Source organism: Corvus cornix, chromosome 1, assembly GCF_000738735.6.
Source record: "Corvus cornix cornix isolate S_Up_H32 chromosome 1, ASM73873v5, whole genome shotgun sequence".
NCBI lineage: Eukaryota > Metazoa > Chordata > Aves > Passeriformes > Corvidae > Corvus > Corvus cornix.
In genome coordinates this window covers 29377909-29397447 of record NC_046332.1, presented here as the reverse complement: position 1 = coordinate 29397447, position 19539 = coordinate 29377909, and the positions used below count along the sequence as shown (strand labels likewise).

The 19539-nt window shown below is 40.3% G+C and overlaps 1 protein-coding gene across 4 annotated transcripts in view; it reads left to right on the top strand.

Annotated features, from left to right (window-relative positions):
* Nucleotides 1-19539, top strand: part of TSPAN9 (tetraspanin 9) — a 171216-nt gene that overhangs the window by 60737 nt on the left and 90940 nt on the right. For 3 of the 4 annotated variants that reach the window (XM_039561217.1, XM_039561209.1, XM_039561199.1), the window contains one exon: nucleotides 16267-16346. In XM_039561217.1, the coding sequence (XP_039417151.1) occupies nucleotides 16284-16346 (63 nt within the window). In that variant the 5' untranslated portion in view covers nucleotides 16267-16283. Of the gene's footprint in view, nucleotides 1-15382; nucleotides 16347-19539 lie in introns of those variants that run through there. The other variant, XM_020584358.2, reaches the window with a different exon arrangement.

Genomic DNA, 19539 nt, shown 5'->3' with positions numbered 1-19539 from the left:
TAAAATGAGAATAAACTTGGAGAACTGTTAAATGAGGAGCATGTATGCTATCTGGAGCATATATCCTAAACCAAACTGGGGAGAGAAATACTGAAAAGAGAGGCCAATCCATGGTGCTGAAAATGGCAGCTGTGGTCCTGGAACCCCTTTTGAGCAGGGTACTCGGCTGTGCAGGGCCACTTTAAACCCCTTGCCCAGGCCATGGGGCTTGAAGGGTGGAGTACACTGTGCAGAAGTTCACTTCCTGCTGCTGTTGTGATGTGTCCTTGAGGCTGCTCCACACAGAGCTGAAGGTGTGACTGCCCAGCTCCAGTTCTGTTACTGTTTAAACTTCTGCCAAGAGCAGAATGAATGAATTCTTATTTTCTTTTGGATAGTTGGGCTCATTACAGACCTCTCCCTTCCTCACCTTCCACCCTGCCCAGACTGCAGGATGTCCCCTCTGTCCCTGCGACAGGGCTGCCCTGGGTAAGAGCACAGTGCACAGAACATGAACCCAGTCGTGTGTGTGCCCGTTCTTCATGCAGGCTCCAGATCAGCCTTGCACACGGTGCTGCCTTGCTGCTATTGATACTCCAAACACATGCTGCTGAGGGTTGGCTTGGGTTTCCAGGACTTGTACAGCACCCTGCCTGCTCCCTTCCCTCAGGTTTCACTGAACACAGTCTGGATGCATAAATCTTATTTCCTTAGAAATCCAGAGTGAGAATAAGTTACGTGGTTTGGGGAAGGAAGAGTTGCCAGGATCTGTTACTGTTGCCATGTTGCAACTTCATTTATAGCTAAGAGAGAGAATTTTTTTTTTTTTTTTTAGTAAGTATGGAGACAGGCCACCAGGATAACCTAGAATTGACCGCTAAATGACTTAAGTTTATTAGTGTGGTCCCATTTCTTTTGGAGCTTAAAAAGAAAATTCCACTAATTTTCTGTCTGTTCATCCCCTTTAACTCTTGTTGCAGCCTTCCGTGTCTACTCACCTGTACTGACACGCTGAAATAACACTTTTAAAAATCTCAAGGACATGTGATCCTGTTAGGAGCACTAGAATTGCTTATTACTTTTTAAATCTATAGGAACTATATCATGGGTATTTTGGACTGTTGCAAGTTTTTTTCCTTGGAGTTACAGCAGACAATGCTACTTTAACATAGAATATGGTCTTGCTATGGGAAGAAACTCTGTTGTCAACCTGCATGGCTACCCAGATTAGCCTCAAAAATCATGTCAGGGTATAAAAGTCCCTCAGATTCTGTAAGAATGAAAGGAATGTACAACACTTTGGAAGTATGTGCCTAGGATTCTTTGACTTCATCATCAAAATTAAATGTGTTTTATAGTCACATGAGTATTGGAAGTAGGGAAGTTGAAAATATTTTAGCTCTTTCAGCACTTCCATCAAAATAGCTTTTTAGCATTATTAGCACCCAAGGATCAGAACCATATTTGTTTGCTTTCTTCATATATTATGCTCCTTGTGATACAGCACAGTAAAGTAAGCAAAACACTGTGAGGAAATGTTTCCATATGCTAATGTTTGCCATTAGAACAGTTCATTTCAAAAAGGTTAGAGACAGTATGACTAATAATCCTTCCAAATCCCAAGGAAAATAATGCACCATGTATGTCTGAGGCAGAATGAAACTTCTAGGGGGGCTCAGCCCCACAACAAGATTGTCCATAACTGTTAAAAGCTCTAACAATTAAGCAATTATTGGGGTATATGGCCAGATGTAGCACCATTTTGCCTTTTTTTTAGTTTAGATGGATGCGTATAAAACTGTATCAGCTTGTCAGGTCAGTGTCTTTAAATAGTTTTCCACTGCCATGACATAGCGGCAACACCAAAAGAAACTCCACCTTCTCTGTGCTCAAGGATCAAGCTTTCTTCTCCCATGGAAATAGTTTTCTATGAGATCTTTCAGAAATTGACTCTTGAAGAGATTAAACCAGCCCTTCATCTGTGCAGCCGGTACATCTCTAGGGGCAGATGGATTGCCTTTAAATAATTACTAATCCCTGCTTTTCACAAATGAATTACATTCCTTTCCTTGGAGAAGGTCCTTCATTCTGACAAATGCACTCTTGTATGGAATTCACACCCCAGTAGGAAAAAAGCAGCAGGTCATGGTGATGGGAAAGACTGGAATTTTTTGTTTCGTTTCTTCTGTTAAAGAAGAAATTTCTGCTGTTAAAAGAAGACAGTAGTTAACAGATTAGAAAGGATAACTACCAAATTAAGTTACACAGATCAGACAGGTTTTATGATCTGCAGATCCTCAATTGATAGGATGAGGATGTTCCTAATTTGTCAAATCTAGCTACTGAGAAGAAACATCTCTTTTTACCTGTCCTCATCAGTGTGATAGCAATTCCAATTTGCCAGTTTTTCAGTGTGTGCAGCTGTAGTTCAAGTCACTGCTACTCCAAGGAGTTCAGTGCCAGTCTTTCACAGTCTCAGTTTTGGATCTTAGAAAAAAAAGTTAGACTCAGCAAAGTCTAGGATGAAAGGAGATGCTGGAGAGCACGTGGTCCAACCTTCTATTGAAAGCGGGGCCCCAGTTCAGGTTATTCAGGCCCCATCAAGCTGAGTCTTGAGTATTTCCAGTAAGGGAGATTCTAACATCTCTCTAAGCAGTCTGTTCCAATGTTTAATTGTTCTCCCACTGAATTTTTTTTCATTTATATCCAGGTCAACTTCTCCCCTGAGCAACTTCTTTCTATTGCCTGACCTGCCAACATGAATACTTGTGAACAAAGTACCACCATCTTCTGTAACTGCTTTTTAGTTACTGAAAGGCATTTATTGGCCTTCTGGAAAGTGAGAGTCTTTTACATGTTAAGCAGCACATCTGTCCTGACCTTAATGTCTGCCTGAAGCCCTAATATTAACATTTTATGAGGTAGAAGTTTTTTTTCAAAACAGCATATAGCATCTCTTGAGGGTATCTTAATTTGGAATTCTGTCCCCAAGCATGTACCTTTTCTCTTCCATAATAGAAGTCAATGCTTTAAGTTTTCCCAATATTGAGAGATGTGTGTCAAAAATCTGTATCTGTTTTTTCATTTTGAAGGGTCCCTGGTTGCTTTAAAAATGTGATTTACAGATTATGTGTAAGATGTACTGGTGACCAGCCTGTGAAATCTGAGAGGAAATCTGGTTGACAGAACTTTATAGCAGTCTACCATGTCAGGCCTTCAGTAATCTGAGGGTTTTCTTTTAGTGCTTGAGAATGCAGGACCCTGTAGAAATCTGTTTTGGATTATTTGGCTTCTGAACATTTGTTCTTTATATTAAAATAAAGATAACTGGATCCTTAAAATGAAGGATGCTTAAAATGCATGAAGATAGTTCTGTGATAGGCATTTTGAAGGCTCTGGTGCCTGGGAACAATTTGTTAGGGAACAATTTTTAGGGAAGCATTCATTATTCCCCACTCCCCGCTTCCTGCCTACAGCTTGGTATTGATGTAGTCTTTTAGACTCAGATATCATCGATATTTGATAGAGCCCATATAAACACAGCAGATGGAGTAGGTAGGGACAAACGTGAGATACCTACATAAATGGAGCTAAAAGTGCTATAGAACAGCTATAGGCACTCTTTGGGTGGCACTGAACTTTGAAATGATCAAGACACTTTCTTAGTAATTTTTTTTCTTTCAGCATGATATATAAGTCTGGCATCTAATTACAGGACAGGTGCAAAGCATCATTTTGTTTGGAAAAATATTCCCTGTAAAGAGAAACTGTACCTTGCAACTAAACAGCTCTGATTCCATTGTGTGTTCAGAAGTCCGTAAGTCCTAATTCTGTTGTTTAAGCTTCTGTTGCTTTTTGTTTCCTTTAAACCTTGTTTCCAGTTGTACACCTTTCAGGAAGCCAGAAGAATTTTTTCCTTCTTTTTTTTTTTTTTACCTACCCTATTACAGTTTCTGAAACTTTGTTTTCAGTGTATGGGGCAGAAAGCATTCAAGTTGATTTAAAAGAAAAAAACACCGGGAACTGAGATGACTCAATTTAGCAATCCTTGGAATACAAGAAACGTGGGATTTCAGAGTGCAGATCATGCAGTCAGGTTTGGGTTGGAATCTTGTGTATTTCGAGTACTGTATTTCTTCTGGAAGAGACAAACCTACAGCATCTTTTCGTTATTGTATCTGCCAAATTACCTTGCTTCAGCTTGTAGAAGGGAGTAACCCCATTACTGACAAATGTTTAATATAATAGCTTCCATGCTGTTGGAATAGAAACACTAACTACTATACAAGGCAGGCCTTTAATAAAACCATTGGCACAGAAGTGGGGGAGGAGAGGAGTGAGATATGGTCAATTTAGAAAAGTTGTGTTTCAGGTATGGGATGAGACGATGAGTTCATGAAACTCTTCTGAAGAAAAGTGAGTAGCTTGAGAGAATTTTCTGTTACTTCTGGGCAAATGTTTGGCTGGAAAGGGACAAGTGCAACATAAGAAATGAGTATATGAGAAGAATAACACAGGAGGAGAACCCATCAGCTGGATAAAATCCAGGGAATAAAGTATCTTTCGTTTTAGGGGCATTGATGTCCAAACCTGCATGTATCTGTTTTATAGACATGGGGATTATAGAGTTAAAGCAACAACAAAAGCAAACAAAACATTACCAATGGATTATGTTATTGTAGATTTACTATTAGCTTGCTCTTCTGAAGGGAAGAAGTCTGGAAATCCTTTTCAGTAAATTAGTTTAGATTTAAAATTAGTTTAGGCTTGGACATTTAGGAGAGAAGAAAGATCATACACACATATTGTTGCTATGGGCATCAATTTACTCCTGCAAGGCATATTTGGACCAAAACTATCACTCTCTACCCTTACATGATACTGCATTTTGCAAGCCCTTAGTTTCATTCATGTTGTTTAAAAACCCATCTGGATGCACACCATTTGCTAAGCGTTTATGGCCATGTATTTTTGATAGATTCCCCTGAACCAGTGTGCAGAGCAGAGCATGGAACATCACGTTGGTTGCTTCTGAAATAAAATGCCAGCATCCCAATTAATTTGTAAATGGAAAATATCTGCCTGTGATGAATTTATGAAGTGCAGCTTCTAAAGGCCAATTGATATTTCATACAGTAGTTACTGCATGCTTGTGACACACCTAAGTAGATCAGAGCAGATTGAACGGCATGAATAGTTTTCCCCTACAAAAGATGCTTTTTTTTTTTTTTGCCTTTCAGATGCCTCTGTGAGGAATTTTTGGAACATTCTTATTTTCTGACTGCTAATCAAGGGTATCTATCTTGGTTTTCTCATCTCTGAGAGACACTGATGGTACAATTAAACTTTTCCAAAACTGAAGTGAATGTGGGCTTGGCTTTTGGGAAAGAGTCAAACATGCTTGCATCCATTCTTTACACCCCATATTAGGCTCTGAATGCCTGGTATTGCAGCTAGCACACAGCATTCTCTCCAAGTGTAAATGTGCCCTCCATAATGCAGATAAGGTCATAAAAATTATATTTTGCCATTATAATTCTGCCTTTACAAAAGCCTGTTAATGAATATACTGTAAAAAGTTAAGTAGCTCCTACTGTAAGTCAGGGAATTGAACTGCTGGATAGTTTTTTTGTGGCTTGACAGGCAGGGTGAATCAAACTGCTTTTTTCCCCCCTTTCCTTTCCTTTCCTCCTTTGTCATTTTAAATCTCTCACACCCTTGTAATGAGAGCTGACACCAATCACAAAGCTCATGAACAGCAGCACCGTTACATAAACCTGCCGGATTAAAGTAAGAGGGTTACCTTGTTTTCGTTATTACACCCTTTCTTGTATCTCATGCAGAATAGATGAGAACCATTTAGCCTCGTTCTTGTGAGATGAGTAAGGTGGCTAAAATATCTGCCTCCTCTTGGGATTTAAATCCGACTCTGTTGTTGGCAGAGCAAAAAGCATTAATTGCATGACTGCTACGTTACAGGCACATCCTATTTTAAATGTTGAAGTTGACCACATCCCACAGTGTTACCATACAACGTGCAAGAAACTTTATAGCGAAGGTAAATAAGCTTTATTGCAAGGGCAGATGCAGATGGTCAGATATGATTGTTTTTATAAATTTAAAGAGTTTCAAGACAGGATGGAGTCTGTGGACTTCGCTCAGGCTAGGTGTTGTGGAAGTTACTTGGAAGCCATAGAAATTAGTCCAGCCCAAATCAGCAGGATGGAATGTGGCTGTTCTGCAGTGCTTTGATCAGAACTTGAGAAGTGCTGTTAATGGCAGTGAAGGTATGTTCCAGTTGCCTTGAATTACTCAAAAACTGTTTCTTATGAATTCAGAAGTGTCTGCCTTCAAACACGAAAGGAGGTGTGTGCTGGGAATTGCTAGGCAATGAAGCTTGGTGTCACAGTTGATGGACTGTGGTCAGGGAGGGCCAAGAGTAGACTGAGGACTGAAAAGCTGTAGAGACTAAACCCCACCCTTGTTTCCAGACATTTCTGCCCTGAGTCACACCGGGGGCCCAGCAGAGGGGAACCTGCTGCTGTGACTTGAAGCCAGCCCTCTCTGATGCCAGCTTCATCTGTGAGGCCACTGGCTCTGGGCAGGTATAATTCATTTAGTGGTGTGACTCCCTTCTGAGAGCTGTGCCTCTTTGACCTGAAGGTGGGGCCTGGGGTCAGGTTTTGCTTAGAAATGCTGCTGGAAAACGGCCTTTTGATAACTCACACACATCTGAGGTGATGACGCTCCAGTAAGGCATTCAGTCTGCCACTTCCAGCAAGTCTTAGGTTGGAGGCTGGGGCTGGTGATGAGTTGCTGCCCATTGAAGACATCTGTGTCTCTGCCAGCCCTGACACAGTGGTTTTAAATGTCCCCATTCATGGAATGACACCTGTTTGTGTTTAAGTGCCAAAAAATGAATATTTTAGCAATGAAGGAATTCACTCAATTGTGAAAGGAATGTGCTTAGACATGTTCCTTCATGGTATAACTGAGCAGGTTTCAGAGATGTGTGCTGCCTTTCAGAAAGGAATGCTTACATCATTCTCTTGGTTCTTTCTTCACATGGAGCCATTTGTGTGATGGTTTTTTCAATTTGTTGGTTTTTAAGTTTAATAGTTCTGCTAATACATAGACACCAGCTGTCAGTTAATTCAAAACAGCAGATTGCTGGTGAAAGACAGCCTCTTTGCAACAGATGTTAGAGAAAATCCACCTGATTTTGTTCAAGAGACTTGTGCACGTTGGACGCAGTTAGAAGAGTTATTGTATTAATAAAATCCTGCTGCACTATCCAAGAAGAAGAAGGGATATAATCTCTCATGATAGGCAAAAACCTTCGGCTCTTTGCTAGCTTTCTTTAATCTGTCATCAATATAGGAGATGTAAAAACCTAAACTGTCATTTAAAGTGGGAGTGGAAGAGAAGCACTCAGATCATGTACTTTACCTCTGCAAAAAATAGGTGTTAAATAAGAAGAACCCTTCTCACTTCCTCGCCCCTGCTTTCTTTTTTTGGTCTTTAATTTTTAAAGCATGGTTCTGATTTGTGATGTTTCCTCACATGGGAGTATTGGGGATGTGATGCTGCTGCCTTCCTGCCTCTGGCTGGCAGCTTTCTGGTCCCTTGATCTTATTTTCTCTGTATGTGAAGTGAAAACCACTTCCCTACATACACCTTTTTTTCCGTGTACTGGATGAAGACAGCAGTCTGTACCACACTTTCATGGATGGCCAAGGGTTGATTTGGCTTATGTCAGCATCTTTACAAGGAGTCTCTCTCTTGAAGATGGTCTTGCTGGTGACTTTACAGGGAACCAGTATTAGACTCATGTCACTGTAGTGAGAAAAATCCCTCCCACAGGTCAGATAAAATACAAGGGTTTTCCTGTTAAGATGTGAAAAGTTTTCAGAGCTTTTCAGAGCCAAATTTTGGTTCTGAAATAGAAAAGCAGAATGGAGATGATGGAAAAATGTCTGTTCAATCTGAGTAACTTCACTTTCATGAAGGTAAGGTGTTGATAGAAACACAATTGATTAAATTTATTTTGAATCTGAACATTAACTCATTACATTAACACTAACATTAACATTAACCACACAAAATTGTCCTTGAAACCTACCTTGTTTGTGTCCAATCCCATGATCAGCAGCATACTTTGGATTTACAACATCCAAGCTGGGAGCTTTGAACGCCCCAGGATGTGCATTACAACCATCGCATCCAGGTTTTTTATGATAAATTCTGAAGCCTTGGAAGACCTGAGAACTCCAGGCATTTTAACTTGCTGGGGTCAAAAAGATCTTTTCATCAGCAGGTTGGGAAAGATTATGGTAGAAACATAGCTCAGTTAGAAAGAAGCCCTAAGATGGTTAACTGAAATTATTAGGGAGTCAGAGTCTTCAATAACAGGAGATGCTGAAAAGTGCTTAGTTTAATGAAAGACAATGACATGGGATGCAACAGAGGATTACAAACTAATGAATTATGGGATGAGGATGAATATCCAGACAGAGGACAGAGCTGGAAAGCTTAATAATGATAGTGAATAAGAGGAAGATGCTGGGGTTTTTTAATGTAATGCATGTCTGTGGAACTCCCTGCCCTAAAATATTGAGGCTAAGTTCTCAGCAGAATTAAGGATTAGCTGTTGATGGAGATGAAAAAATGCATTCATTGTTTTGGAAGATGAGATAAACACTCTGTAATTAAAAGGGATACAGATTCTTAAGCTAAAAGTCATAAACAGACTGTTCAAAAGCATCTGTTAAGCTCTGCTGCCTGGTAGGATGGGCCTATCTGCTTGGGCACATGCTGTTCTCCTTCCCCTTATATCTTCTATTTTCTCTCACCTGCTAGTGGTAGAATTGGTAAGGTAGTTTTGGGACTTGAGAGGAAAAAAAACCAGGTGGTTTTTTTTTTCAGAGCCAGCTGTTATGTCTGTTTTTCTGTTTGACTATTAGACTGACTGTGCTATGGGTTGACTTGCTCTACGTACGTACACTGCAAGCCCAAGAAGACTCTGATTTCCAGGATTCTCAGAAACAAACAATAAATAGACTTTCTGGATTTTAGTTCTTAAAGGTGAAACTAACAATGGTGAATTGTATTCTAACATAATATTTACAGTGCTTCTTTCAGATCTAGCGTCTTTCATGATGTTTGTGAAAACCAAACCCCAAAAGATCCCTGTGTATAGTGCAAATGTTTTGATTTAAAAGCTTAAATGTTGGTAGCAGGATTTCTATTTTCTATTCTGTTTTTCTGTCTCTTTGGAAACTCAGACATTCTTTGTGCTCAGTCTGAGGGCCCCTGAGGGACAACTGGTGTGAAGGTGTGACATAATCAAAATTTCTTAGCTTTTGGACCTCATACTGCATTTTAATCTGCATGTCCCACTTCTCCTGTGCATTAGCATATCACTTCATCATCTGCATCTGACCACAGTGGGTTAAGGTTCCTGACATGATTTACAGCTAGTTCCTCTTATAATTTTGAGACATAATCTCATTCTGTCACTGGTGTGAGATCGTGAATGAGAAGCATCAGTCACATGTGCATTGTTAGCACTAAATGTTTTTTAATGGAAATCCCAGGGACCAAATGACACAGAATGTTTGGCACAGTGGAAAGTCTTACAACAGGATCTTATTTTCTTGGTCATCCATCCCGTGAGGACCCCATATTGGAAGGATAAATTTGTCTTAATGGTATATGTTAGTATAAACTAGTAAGTATTAATTTAGGCCATTCAAAGAGATTTTACCTCTTTTTTTACCTCTTTACCCTAGGGAGGCAAGGAGTGTTACTCATCAGAGACAACCACAAGCTGCTATATTCTTGCCTTTGTGTCACAGAAACAGATTAATTCATTTCCTTTCCAGTAACAATGTCAAGAAATATAATTTCTCTTGGTGAATTCAGGAGTAATGGAGGTGGGTGTTGGATTGAGGTGCCTAGACACTCAGTTCCTGTATCTGTAAGAAAAGATGGTTTACCCAGAGATCTCAAACTCAATGCCTCCTCAGGGGTGCTCCTTCACACAGTTCCTACATGCTGGAGTGCTTTCCCACTCCTGTCTCTCTGCCAGGCCTCCTTTTTCTTCAGCCATGCCAATGCTAGGTGGAGTCCCAGAACATGGAGTCCAGCCTCCAAAAATCCATCTGAGCATCCTAATTTTCCTTCCAGCTTATGCTGTGTGCATATTTACCTGTCCCAGATCCTTTTACCTGGCCTCTGGAGCTGGCTTTCTTCTGCAGGTGGAATTGAGGATCAGGTGATACCTTTTGTGGATGCTTTTGGTTGTGCTAGAGGGTGAAGGGAGAAGGGCATGAGGTTGTTGTCTCTCACAGAACACTGGGATTGTTTGCTGGTCAGATCACAGGCACCAGCAGTGAGTAAGCCTGTTTCTTAATGAATCCAATCTCTCCCTGCATCAGCTGTCTGTCCACTAAGTCCCAAGGGAATGGTGGTTTTCTGAACATGCGAGAGATGGCTGCTCCTCATGCTAATAGGGAAACAAAGTGTGCATTCCACTCTTCCCTGAACACTTGGTAGTGATTCTTTTTTAGCATTTGTGTCAAACAAGCTGTTCATATAGGCTCTAAATAATGTGTGAAGCTATGATCAGTGACTGGAGACTCCGAAACTGGAGTTACAGTAGTTCTGTCTGTTTCTAATGGAATACTTTTCTTAGTGGGTAATGAAAGTGTGTCAGGGGTTAAATACGGCTTGGGCTATTTGGTTCTGAAAAACACAGGCAGGTTTCAAAATTTATCTACCACACAAAATTGTCCTTGAAACCTACCTTGTTTGTGTCCAATCCCATGATCGGCAGCATACTTTGGATTTACAACATCCAGGCTGGGAGCTTCGAAGGCCCCAGGATGTGCATTACAACCATCAGAACATCCAGGTTTTTTATGATAAATTCTGAAGCCTTGGAAGACCTGAGAACTCCAGGCATTTTAACTTGCTGGGGTCTGTAAACTTTTTGGCATGGAACCAGGAGAATGGAAGACCTGAGAACTCCATGGTTTTGTCTCTCATGTGATCCTAATTTCAGTTCTATTTTTTGAACATCCTTTTCCCTTTAAGTTTATTCCATAATCAGTGTTGGTTTGTTGTTGGTTTTTTTTTTTTTTTTTTTTTTTAATCTGAGCTTTCAGCTGTATGCAACTGTATGTCAGTTGTAAGTTATTATTTTTAACTCTTGTTCCTTATCTCCTTCTCATGGACTTCGAGGGTTCAGAGCAGTGGCTGGGAAGATGCAGTTGCTGAGTTTATACTCCGCAATCTCGGTTCTTTGCCTATCTAATGTACCCTGAGGAAGGCTTGTAGAATTGAGTTCCTGGTCAATATAATTCAAAAGAAAAGAATGAATTTAAGAACCATATCCCTTGAACACTTGGTAGCCTGTGCATTTGTACATCTCTCTGCAGGGCTCGGTATTGTTCTGAAGTCATGTGGCATGGTTGCTAAGACTCATGATTCCCAAAAATAATTAATTTGAGAATGGTGCAGTAGCTAATGAACTATCTGAGGGCATGTGAGGCACAGATTTTGTTTGCTCCTCTGCCAGCAGTTTCCTGTTCATCCTCAGCAAAAATCTCGGTCCTTGAGTTCTCCATATTTAAAATAGTGACAGTAGCATTATCCTACCTAATAGAAATTGCAAGATAAAATATATTTTAAGTTGTAAAGTGGCTTGTGTATCGTGGTGACTGGAGTTTTTATTTTTGCTTTTTTTAAAAAACTCCTAGAGCTTCATATTTCATTTTCGGGAATCATGGGAGACACAAAAAAAGCTTAAGATATTTTTGCTCAGCCTTCATTATTTATTACTGTTCTTGACTGTTGTAGTCCCTCTCCCGCTCACTGGGTCAGCAGGCTGAAGGGGAATGTCAAGTAAAATTGATATGAAACTTCTGAAAGGGGGAAAATAAATGTATTTTTTTTTCTATATTGCTGATACACCTTTTATATCTGTATTATGTCTTTTAAAATCTGTGTTTATAAATATGTGTATAAACTTGGTCAGCTTTTGCTCTGTTTTGCAGCATGAATCCACAAGCCAGTTATGTAATAACAGCTGAGGAGGGCAGAAACAAGCAGAGGGGTTCAGGAGCACTGTAGCTGGGTGTAATTGGCACTGAAGTTCTGGTGAGATTAAACTACAGGATGAGAAAAAAGATTAAATAATTTGTGAAATTCACTAAGGAATGAAGATGCTGGGATGTTTGCTTTGAGGACTGTGGTGGACTGCTCCCAGGAGGGAACCAAATAAATCAGTTTCAGTAGAAGAACCAGCCTATGCTTTTTTGGCCATATTGCTAGTAGCCTTCGTTTCCATTTTTCGGCTACACCTATTGTGACATCGATTTTCATACCTGCTATCTGAAAGTGGCCTGAATTTTTTACCCTTAATACTTGGAAGAGCCATTTAAATGTAATGGACTGATGTTTATTGCCTGGTCCCAGGCAGGTACATGTGGGACTGAAACTATTTTCTTGATGTGAAGGCATCACTCAGCAACAAAATTCTGTGATTCAGTCATCAAACATTAATGAAGTACAGAGTGAGCTGTTGAATGTTTTTCATGCTCTGATTACTAAACAGAGGTAAGATCTGTAGTGAAGCAAAATGTGTTTGTCCTTATGCTGAGGTTATGCTGTTGAGTGGGACCCTGAAAGGTGCTGTTGCCTCGCAGCAACACCTTCTGCTGAAGTCTCGATCAGAGGCAGAGTTGAGTGCAGTGGCTGGTCAAAACCCAGCTAGATGGACTGCTTACAGCTTTTTCACCACATATTTTTTCAGCAAATAAGCAGCCCTGTGTGGTTTATCAACTGAGCTACCTAAACACTGAGTTAGAGTTGCAGCAGCAGGAAGTGGCTTCTAAATTGTAAAGCTGCTCCTTGGCTGCAAATTCAAGTGGCTGATGGTTACTGAGGCTTGTGAAGTCTCCTTGGTGACCACAGCATAACCATAAGAGAGTCATACGTTTTCTTGCTACACAGCAGGAGGAGAGGCTGATCTGGAGCTGTGTTTTCCTCAGCGTTCCTTGCTCAGGTCTGGATTTTTAAGCTGTCTGTTGACTTCATGTGTGTCTTCGGTTGGGGTTGTTCTGAAGTACAACCTGTGCTGTACACCAGTAATGGAAATCGCTCAATGGAAGGTACATTAGAGGTAATGGTGCTGTAAACCAGTATTTTGTAGTATTTGAAGGTAAAAATAGAAAACTGGAAAACTTCAATAAGATCTAATAATGAAAACTTGAAAAAAAAAGATTGGAGGTATAGTTGTTTTGCTTTTTTATTTTTTAACCACCAATAGAAAGTTTCCACTATTAACAAACTATTAGAGTATTTGTGAAATTTTTTTTGCTTATTACAGAACATTCTTTTAATTTTTTAACCTTGAGGAGGGCAGATTAATTATTTTTGTCATGTACTTTCAATGGGAAGGCAAATATTTATATTGCATTAGTTTTCACAAGTGCGCAGCAATTTTTTTTTCTGTAGGTAGTCTAAGTCAGTGTCAATTTTATGGCAAATCAAAGGGTGCAAAAGCTAAAAAGCTAAAAATACTTTAAAGTACTTGTGTGTTCTCATAATTTTTTGGCTGAGAGCTCAGTTTTGTGTGACAAGTGAAAACCACTGAAAATATCTAGCTGCAGCATTGGTTTGCAGTGGTACAACTTTACACTTCCAGTAAGTGAATTTCAAACAGAAGAGTTTTTTCAGTCTTCTAAATCCATACTCAGACATATGCCTTGTGTTTGAATGCAAGTTATCCTGCAGGCTCTGGTGTTTGAGGCAGGTACCTGGCCATGACCCACAATTCACTTCTATGGTTTTTGCTGAGAAAGTTGCTTCTTGATAAACTGCTCATGGTGAAGTTTGTATGTGCACCACAGACATGTATAGAAACACCCATTCTACTTTAGTCAATGATTATTTATCTTTTTTTACTTGGGTGTTTTGTGTGTAACTTTTTCTGCTGTCACACACAGTGCTGAGCAGTCATCCTGCAGTTGTCTTTCTGATGGACACATTTGATGCAGGGAGCTTTGAAATGACTTCTGAAAAGCAAAGTGAACCAACATTGTTGATATGGGCTTGGACCTGGCTGTTGTTAAAATCTTATTCTAGAGCAGAAAAGGTGAGGGAGAGATACTGCACGTTCAAGTACTGGGTATTTCATGTACTTTATGGTGGAGGGATCTTTTCACAGAAAAAGCCTGTCAAGAAAGGTACAGCACTGCTTTAGTGTGTTGATTCTGATGTTGTTACATAAAAATTATAGTATTTTAGAGGCTTTTGGCCACAGATACATAAGATTGAATAAATGTTATAGTCTTTTTTCAAAGATGCCTGATATAGCAGTTAACAGTGCATTTTAATGTGCATGTGAAGGGGTCAGTTGAAAATTGTGTAGAATTTTGTGTTTCCCAGTAGCTGTATTTCCTTCAGAGTGCCCTCCTAATGTGGTCTCTTTCGTTACAGAAACAAAAGAATAACCTGCATTTTAAGTCTGCTCTAGCTCTTTGCACCACTGGTGGGCTGCTTTTGCGCTTATGACAAAATGACGAATTTGGAAGTACGGGGAGTAGTGACCTGAAGTGTTTCTCTTCCTCCCCTCCAGGCACATGCATGCATATGCGCAGGCACACGTGCACAGCCGTGCCCCCCTTGTTTCAGAGTCCTAGCAGGCATGTTGCCCTACTCTGGGGAAAAGAAATGTGGCATTTGGGTCAGTGTTTCTGGTTCACACACAGCCTGTGATGTAAGATGGCTTATTGCTGCACACAACAAGAATCTCTGATATACTTGTTAAATAACGTGTAAATAGCTGCAGGCTCAGATCCCCTTACATTTCAGGAGTTTTAAGAATTGTCTGATGACCTCGTAAGAGGCAACAGCTCTGCTTTTCTGGTTCTGGTTAATTATATCACAGGTGATGGTGTCGTGTTATGTGCATGTACAACTGAGATGTGTGCCTAAGCAGTGTATGCTGGGTGCCAGCCTATTGCGATTGCTTGTCCCGTGGGATTTGTTTAAGCCAGAAAAAAAATGTAAGTCACTGTTAATGAGCAGAGAGAGGTTAGCACCTGTCTGTCTACTCCATACTTTTTCTGTATTTTAGTGCATCGAAGGAATATCACTGCCTAACGCTTCTAGCGCATAAACAGCTAAACAGTTCCTGACATTTAAAGAGATTTTCTGTTGTGCACTTGTATAGTCAAAGAGTAATTCTAATCCTATTAAAGATATTATGTCATGGAGGCGTGTCCTGGAGGAGAAGGCTTCTGCTAACTGGCCCGATGGAAAGCAGAGGGGAGGGGCGAGCAGGAGGGCGGATTTATTACTCGATAGTTAGGTCAGGGATTTCTGTGGGAAATGCCCAGTGGTTGCAGTTGCTGATGATTTCACGGCAACAGCAATGAAACACAGAGTGCGCTCCGGTAGCTGGTTACTGAATGAGACACTGCAAATGGGTGGAAAGAAAAAAGACAGCGTGTGAGAGAGAGTCAGAGAGACACAGAGAGGGAAGCTGAGAGCAAGGAAAGTGCTCCGGCTCGAGGAGAGTCTCCCAGGTGTACTGCAGAAGCTTTTTGGAAATGGATGCAAGAACCATCTGCTGCCTATAGATTAGAGGACTGTAGACTAGGAGTGCAGAGAAAGAGCTTATGGGTCTTTTTAATAAAAATCAAAGTTCTGCATAACTGATTTATCAAGATAAATCATGAGTGTGCTCTTGCATGGGATATTAATGTATAAATCCATGCTTCAGACAGACAGAGTACAGCCTACATTGCTATAAAAAATAAACCCAGCAACAATGCAGTGAATAAATTCTGCAGTGATTATCTGATTTATGTACGAAGAAAAAGAGAAGCAAAACACAGACAGCTCTTAGCGCACTGTGGCATTTGCAAGGCACTGCATTTAATGCTGAGAGATGCTATACATTAAATCTGACAACTGTGAAAAGAGAGATCATGGAGAAGTCAAGTAGTGAGGATTCTTCAATTCACCGGAGTCCATCTTTGGATAGCAAAGACTCAGATTTTGCTAAACCTTCTACCTCAGGGAGGCAATTTGGTCGAGGTTTTACTGCAGGAGCTTTCTATGGTACAACTGGATCACGCACACAGAGCCACACTGGGGTCGGAACCGGGACCGGCGCTGGGACTGGAACTGGCGTAAAAAGTGAAAAATACAGTGCACCCAAAGGCAGCAAATACGTGGTCTTTTACCTGGATCTATCCTTTGTTTTCCTTTTAGAATTTAAGAAGTGCAACATGGCAAGAGGCTGCCTGTGTTGTTTGAAATACATGATGTTCCTTTTCAATTTAATATTTTGGGTGAGTACTGCCTTTTCAGTTGCCTTCATCTGTTAGTGTATCCTGTGCTGCTGCATTATGTGTATGGTGCATCTTTGAAGCAGTACAGTAAGTTCTCTCCTCCCCTCCCTCTCATACCTGCTTGGAATATTTTCAGTGTTAAACTTGTGTCTGTTGGGAAATGCACATGCTTTCTATATCTTTATTGCTACCTGGTTACTGTAGCTTGGCTTCTAATTGCTCAGACTTGCTGTTCTAATGTGCTTTGAACTGGGTTATCTAAGAAAGGGCAGAATTGTTGCCCTTTAAGGAAGACCAGAATTATTGTAGCATTAAAATCCTGCAGTGGCTGGGTTTTTGCATTCTGTTGTAATACTTGTGTTGTAAAAGCTGCAGGTTAATTTTTAAGTATATTTTCATTGTCACCATAAATCTCATTGGCTTTGTGTAAACTTCATTTGACAAACTGCTTTTTCATTTGAAGGAAGTTTTGTCCCATTTCTCCAATTAAAAACAGTATATATCGTGTATGTTCTAACCTCTTAAGGTCTCAGCATAAATGTGAAATGCCTGGAATGGTGAATTAATCTGGATTCAGTTTCAGCTGCAATTGTACACATTGGTGTGTGAAGTTGGAGACTTGCACTTGCTTCTCAGGGATCAAAATTGATTTTCCTCCATCAGCCAAGAGGCGTGAGGAGTTGTAACAATGAATGCCTCAGCAAGCAAGTTAAAAGCGTAATGGCTACTTTGGGCAAAGTATTGTCACGTACAAGGGAGGGAGGAAAAGTTAACTCATCTGCCAGCTAAGCATCCTTCAGTACAGTATTTGTAAGGAAGTCACAGGCTAATTGAAATACTGAGTATGCATGAATATAACCCAATATGAAATGGTTTGCTTAGTTTGAAAGCAAAGGTCACTGCTTTCCTGGTGGTTACAAAGCTTGGGCACGTGAACAAAACCATTCATGGTTGTGATCCAGAAACATACAGTAAGCTTCATAAATAAATGAAAACACCATCCTGGGATTTATTTTGGAAAAAGGGGCATTAGCAGTCTAGTTCAAATAGCTACCTCTGGTGTATAGATATCATTGATCAAATTAGGAGCCTTACTAGCAGGTTCTCTGTTTATCTTGACCCACTTACTGAAATAACCTCTAAGAGCAAGAGTTAATGGGAGATTTGGTACAGTGTTGAAGCGCTCATGCAACAGTGAGCTTTTATCAGCAATAGACAGTACTGCTCCAGTTACTGAACTTGTGGGCATCTTACTGAAATAGAAAGATAGAACTGATCACTGAAGAACATCTGATCAAAGTTCACTTACAATTTTAATTTTTTTTTCTTTTTCTCTACACAAACCCTACTAGAAAGTTGCCATAAGTATTTTTGGAATAAATAATTTTAAACATACCATATTTATATCAAATTGGCTATTTGTCCCAATGCTGCATGACTTTGACACCTTGAACTATTTTTTTTTTCCATATCTGTATGTGGTGACTTTTGGAAAAGCTTTTATCTGGTCTCATTACTCATGTCCTCTGTGATCAGTTGTGTAGGTGTCTCTTACTCCTCACCTCCTTAGATGGAACATCTTTCCTTCACTTTTTTCTTCTTCCCAAGCAGCAATTTTCTTGACTCTGCATCAGACCCTCAGAGTCCATTTTTTCCATTCCTTGAACTTGCAAAAACATTTCAGACTTCATCTGTGTGCTCATCTCTGTCTGCTCAGCTCCCACTGGACTTTTATACAAACACACTGCTGCTTAGGTTAAAACTAGCCTACCATCTGGAACAGTTCTCTAGTGTCCCATGCTGCTTCAGGTCTTACTCTTACCTCTTAATCCCCTTCACACTCTCCTTACCCTGTCTTCTGTTGTGAGGCTTATATTACTTTTCTTTCTGTTACTAAACTTTGTCACCACATCTCTATCTTATACTCTAAAAATGGGGTTTTTGTGTGTGAACTGTGCTATTCAGAATGAAAGTGATACTCTGGCCTGGTGAATCTGAGCGATTATTGAAAAATGCTAAATGCAAGATGTCAGGTACTTTTCAAAGTAGTTTACAACAGACCTGATCCTTCAGCCTGGTTTAAATTGCTCAGAAGTCCCCCCTTCTTCACTGTAGCTGTCTTATAGTCAATTTTGCGAGCCAGAATGATGTTCCCATGCATTCTTCCAGTTTTGCTATATTCTTTTTTTTTTTTAACTAGGCTATTTCATTGTTTGAGACATTCAAATGAATAACATTATCCTTTTACTCATGGAAATGCGGCTAGAATGAGGCACACCACACTGTATGTGTTCTGTAGTTTGCCACATCTGGCTTCATATCTGGAACCTACAATAGTTCCACCATGACTCTCTGAGAGGTTTTGAATGTTTGTCTCTGTGTGTGCTCCTTGCTGATGCTGTGCACCCAGAGCATCTCTCACTCCTGCCCTGAACTCTCCTGCTGGCCCAGCTCTGGACTCCCCACACAGCTCTGCCAGTGCCCTTCGCTCCTGCCCTGCCCTGTCCTGAAGCTTTCCCTGCTATTTCAGCCCTATCTTTCTTCTTAACCTGCTTTTTCCATTCCCAGGTTTGCCTGTTCTCACTGCTTCCTTCTGAATTTCTGTTAAGAAACCCAAGTCCAAAAACGTGAAGCTGTGGCCTGCTCTTGAGCAGTGACTATCATCTTTTGTAATGCAAGGTGACTTATTTTTAAAGAGAGAAGCTTCATTTTTAAATATGAAACTTCCTGAGCTGTAATTTAAAGCAGAATGAGGCTCCTGCTCTTCAGAGGTGAGGAGACCACTTCCACACTGTTACCATACAAAATGGTGCTTGTGAGATGCTTCCTCTGAAAATGAAAACAGGAGGTGCCCCTTGGCATCCCAGCACACTGGGCACAATTGTCTTGAATGATTCTTAGTGTTGGCTCAAAGGAGAATGTTCCTCTCTAGGAAAAGAGGAACCTTTTTCCGCTATTTCTTCTTAAGGCAGAGAAAGCGACTGGGGCTTAGTCTGTGCCTCATGGGCCAATGAGCTCTACTACTCTTGCAACCTTGCAGCTAACTCATACAGATTTGACAACTAATTATAGATGAATATTCTATTTTGCAGACATTATTTTTACATACAATGTATTTTACATATTTTAATGTGTATCCATAGATACTTTTACACAATTATCTGTTTTAGGGTGATGGAGAAGTGCAGTGGTC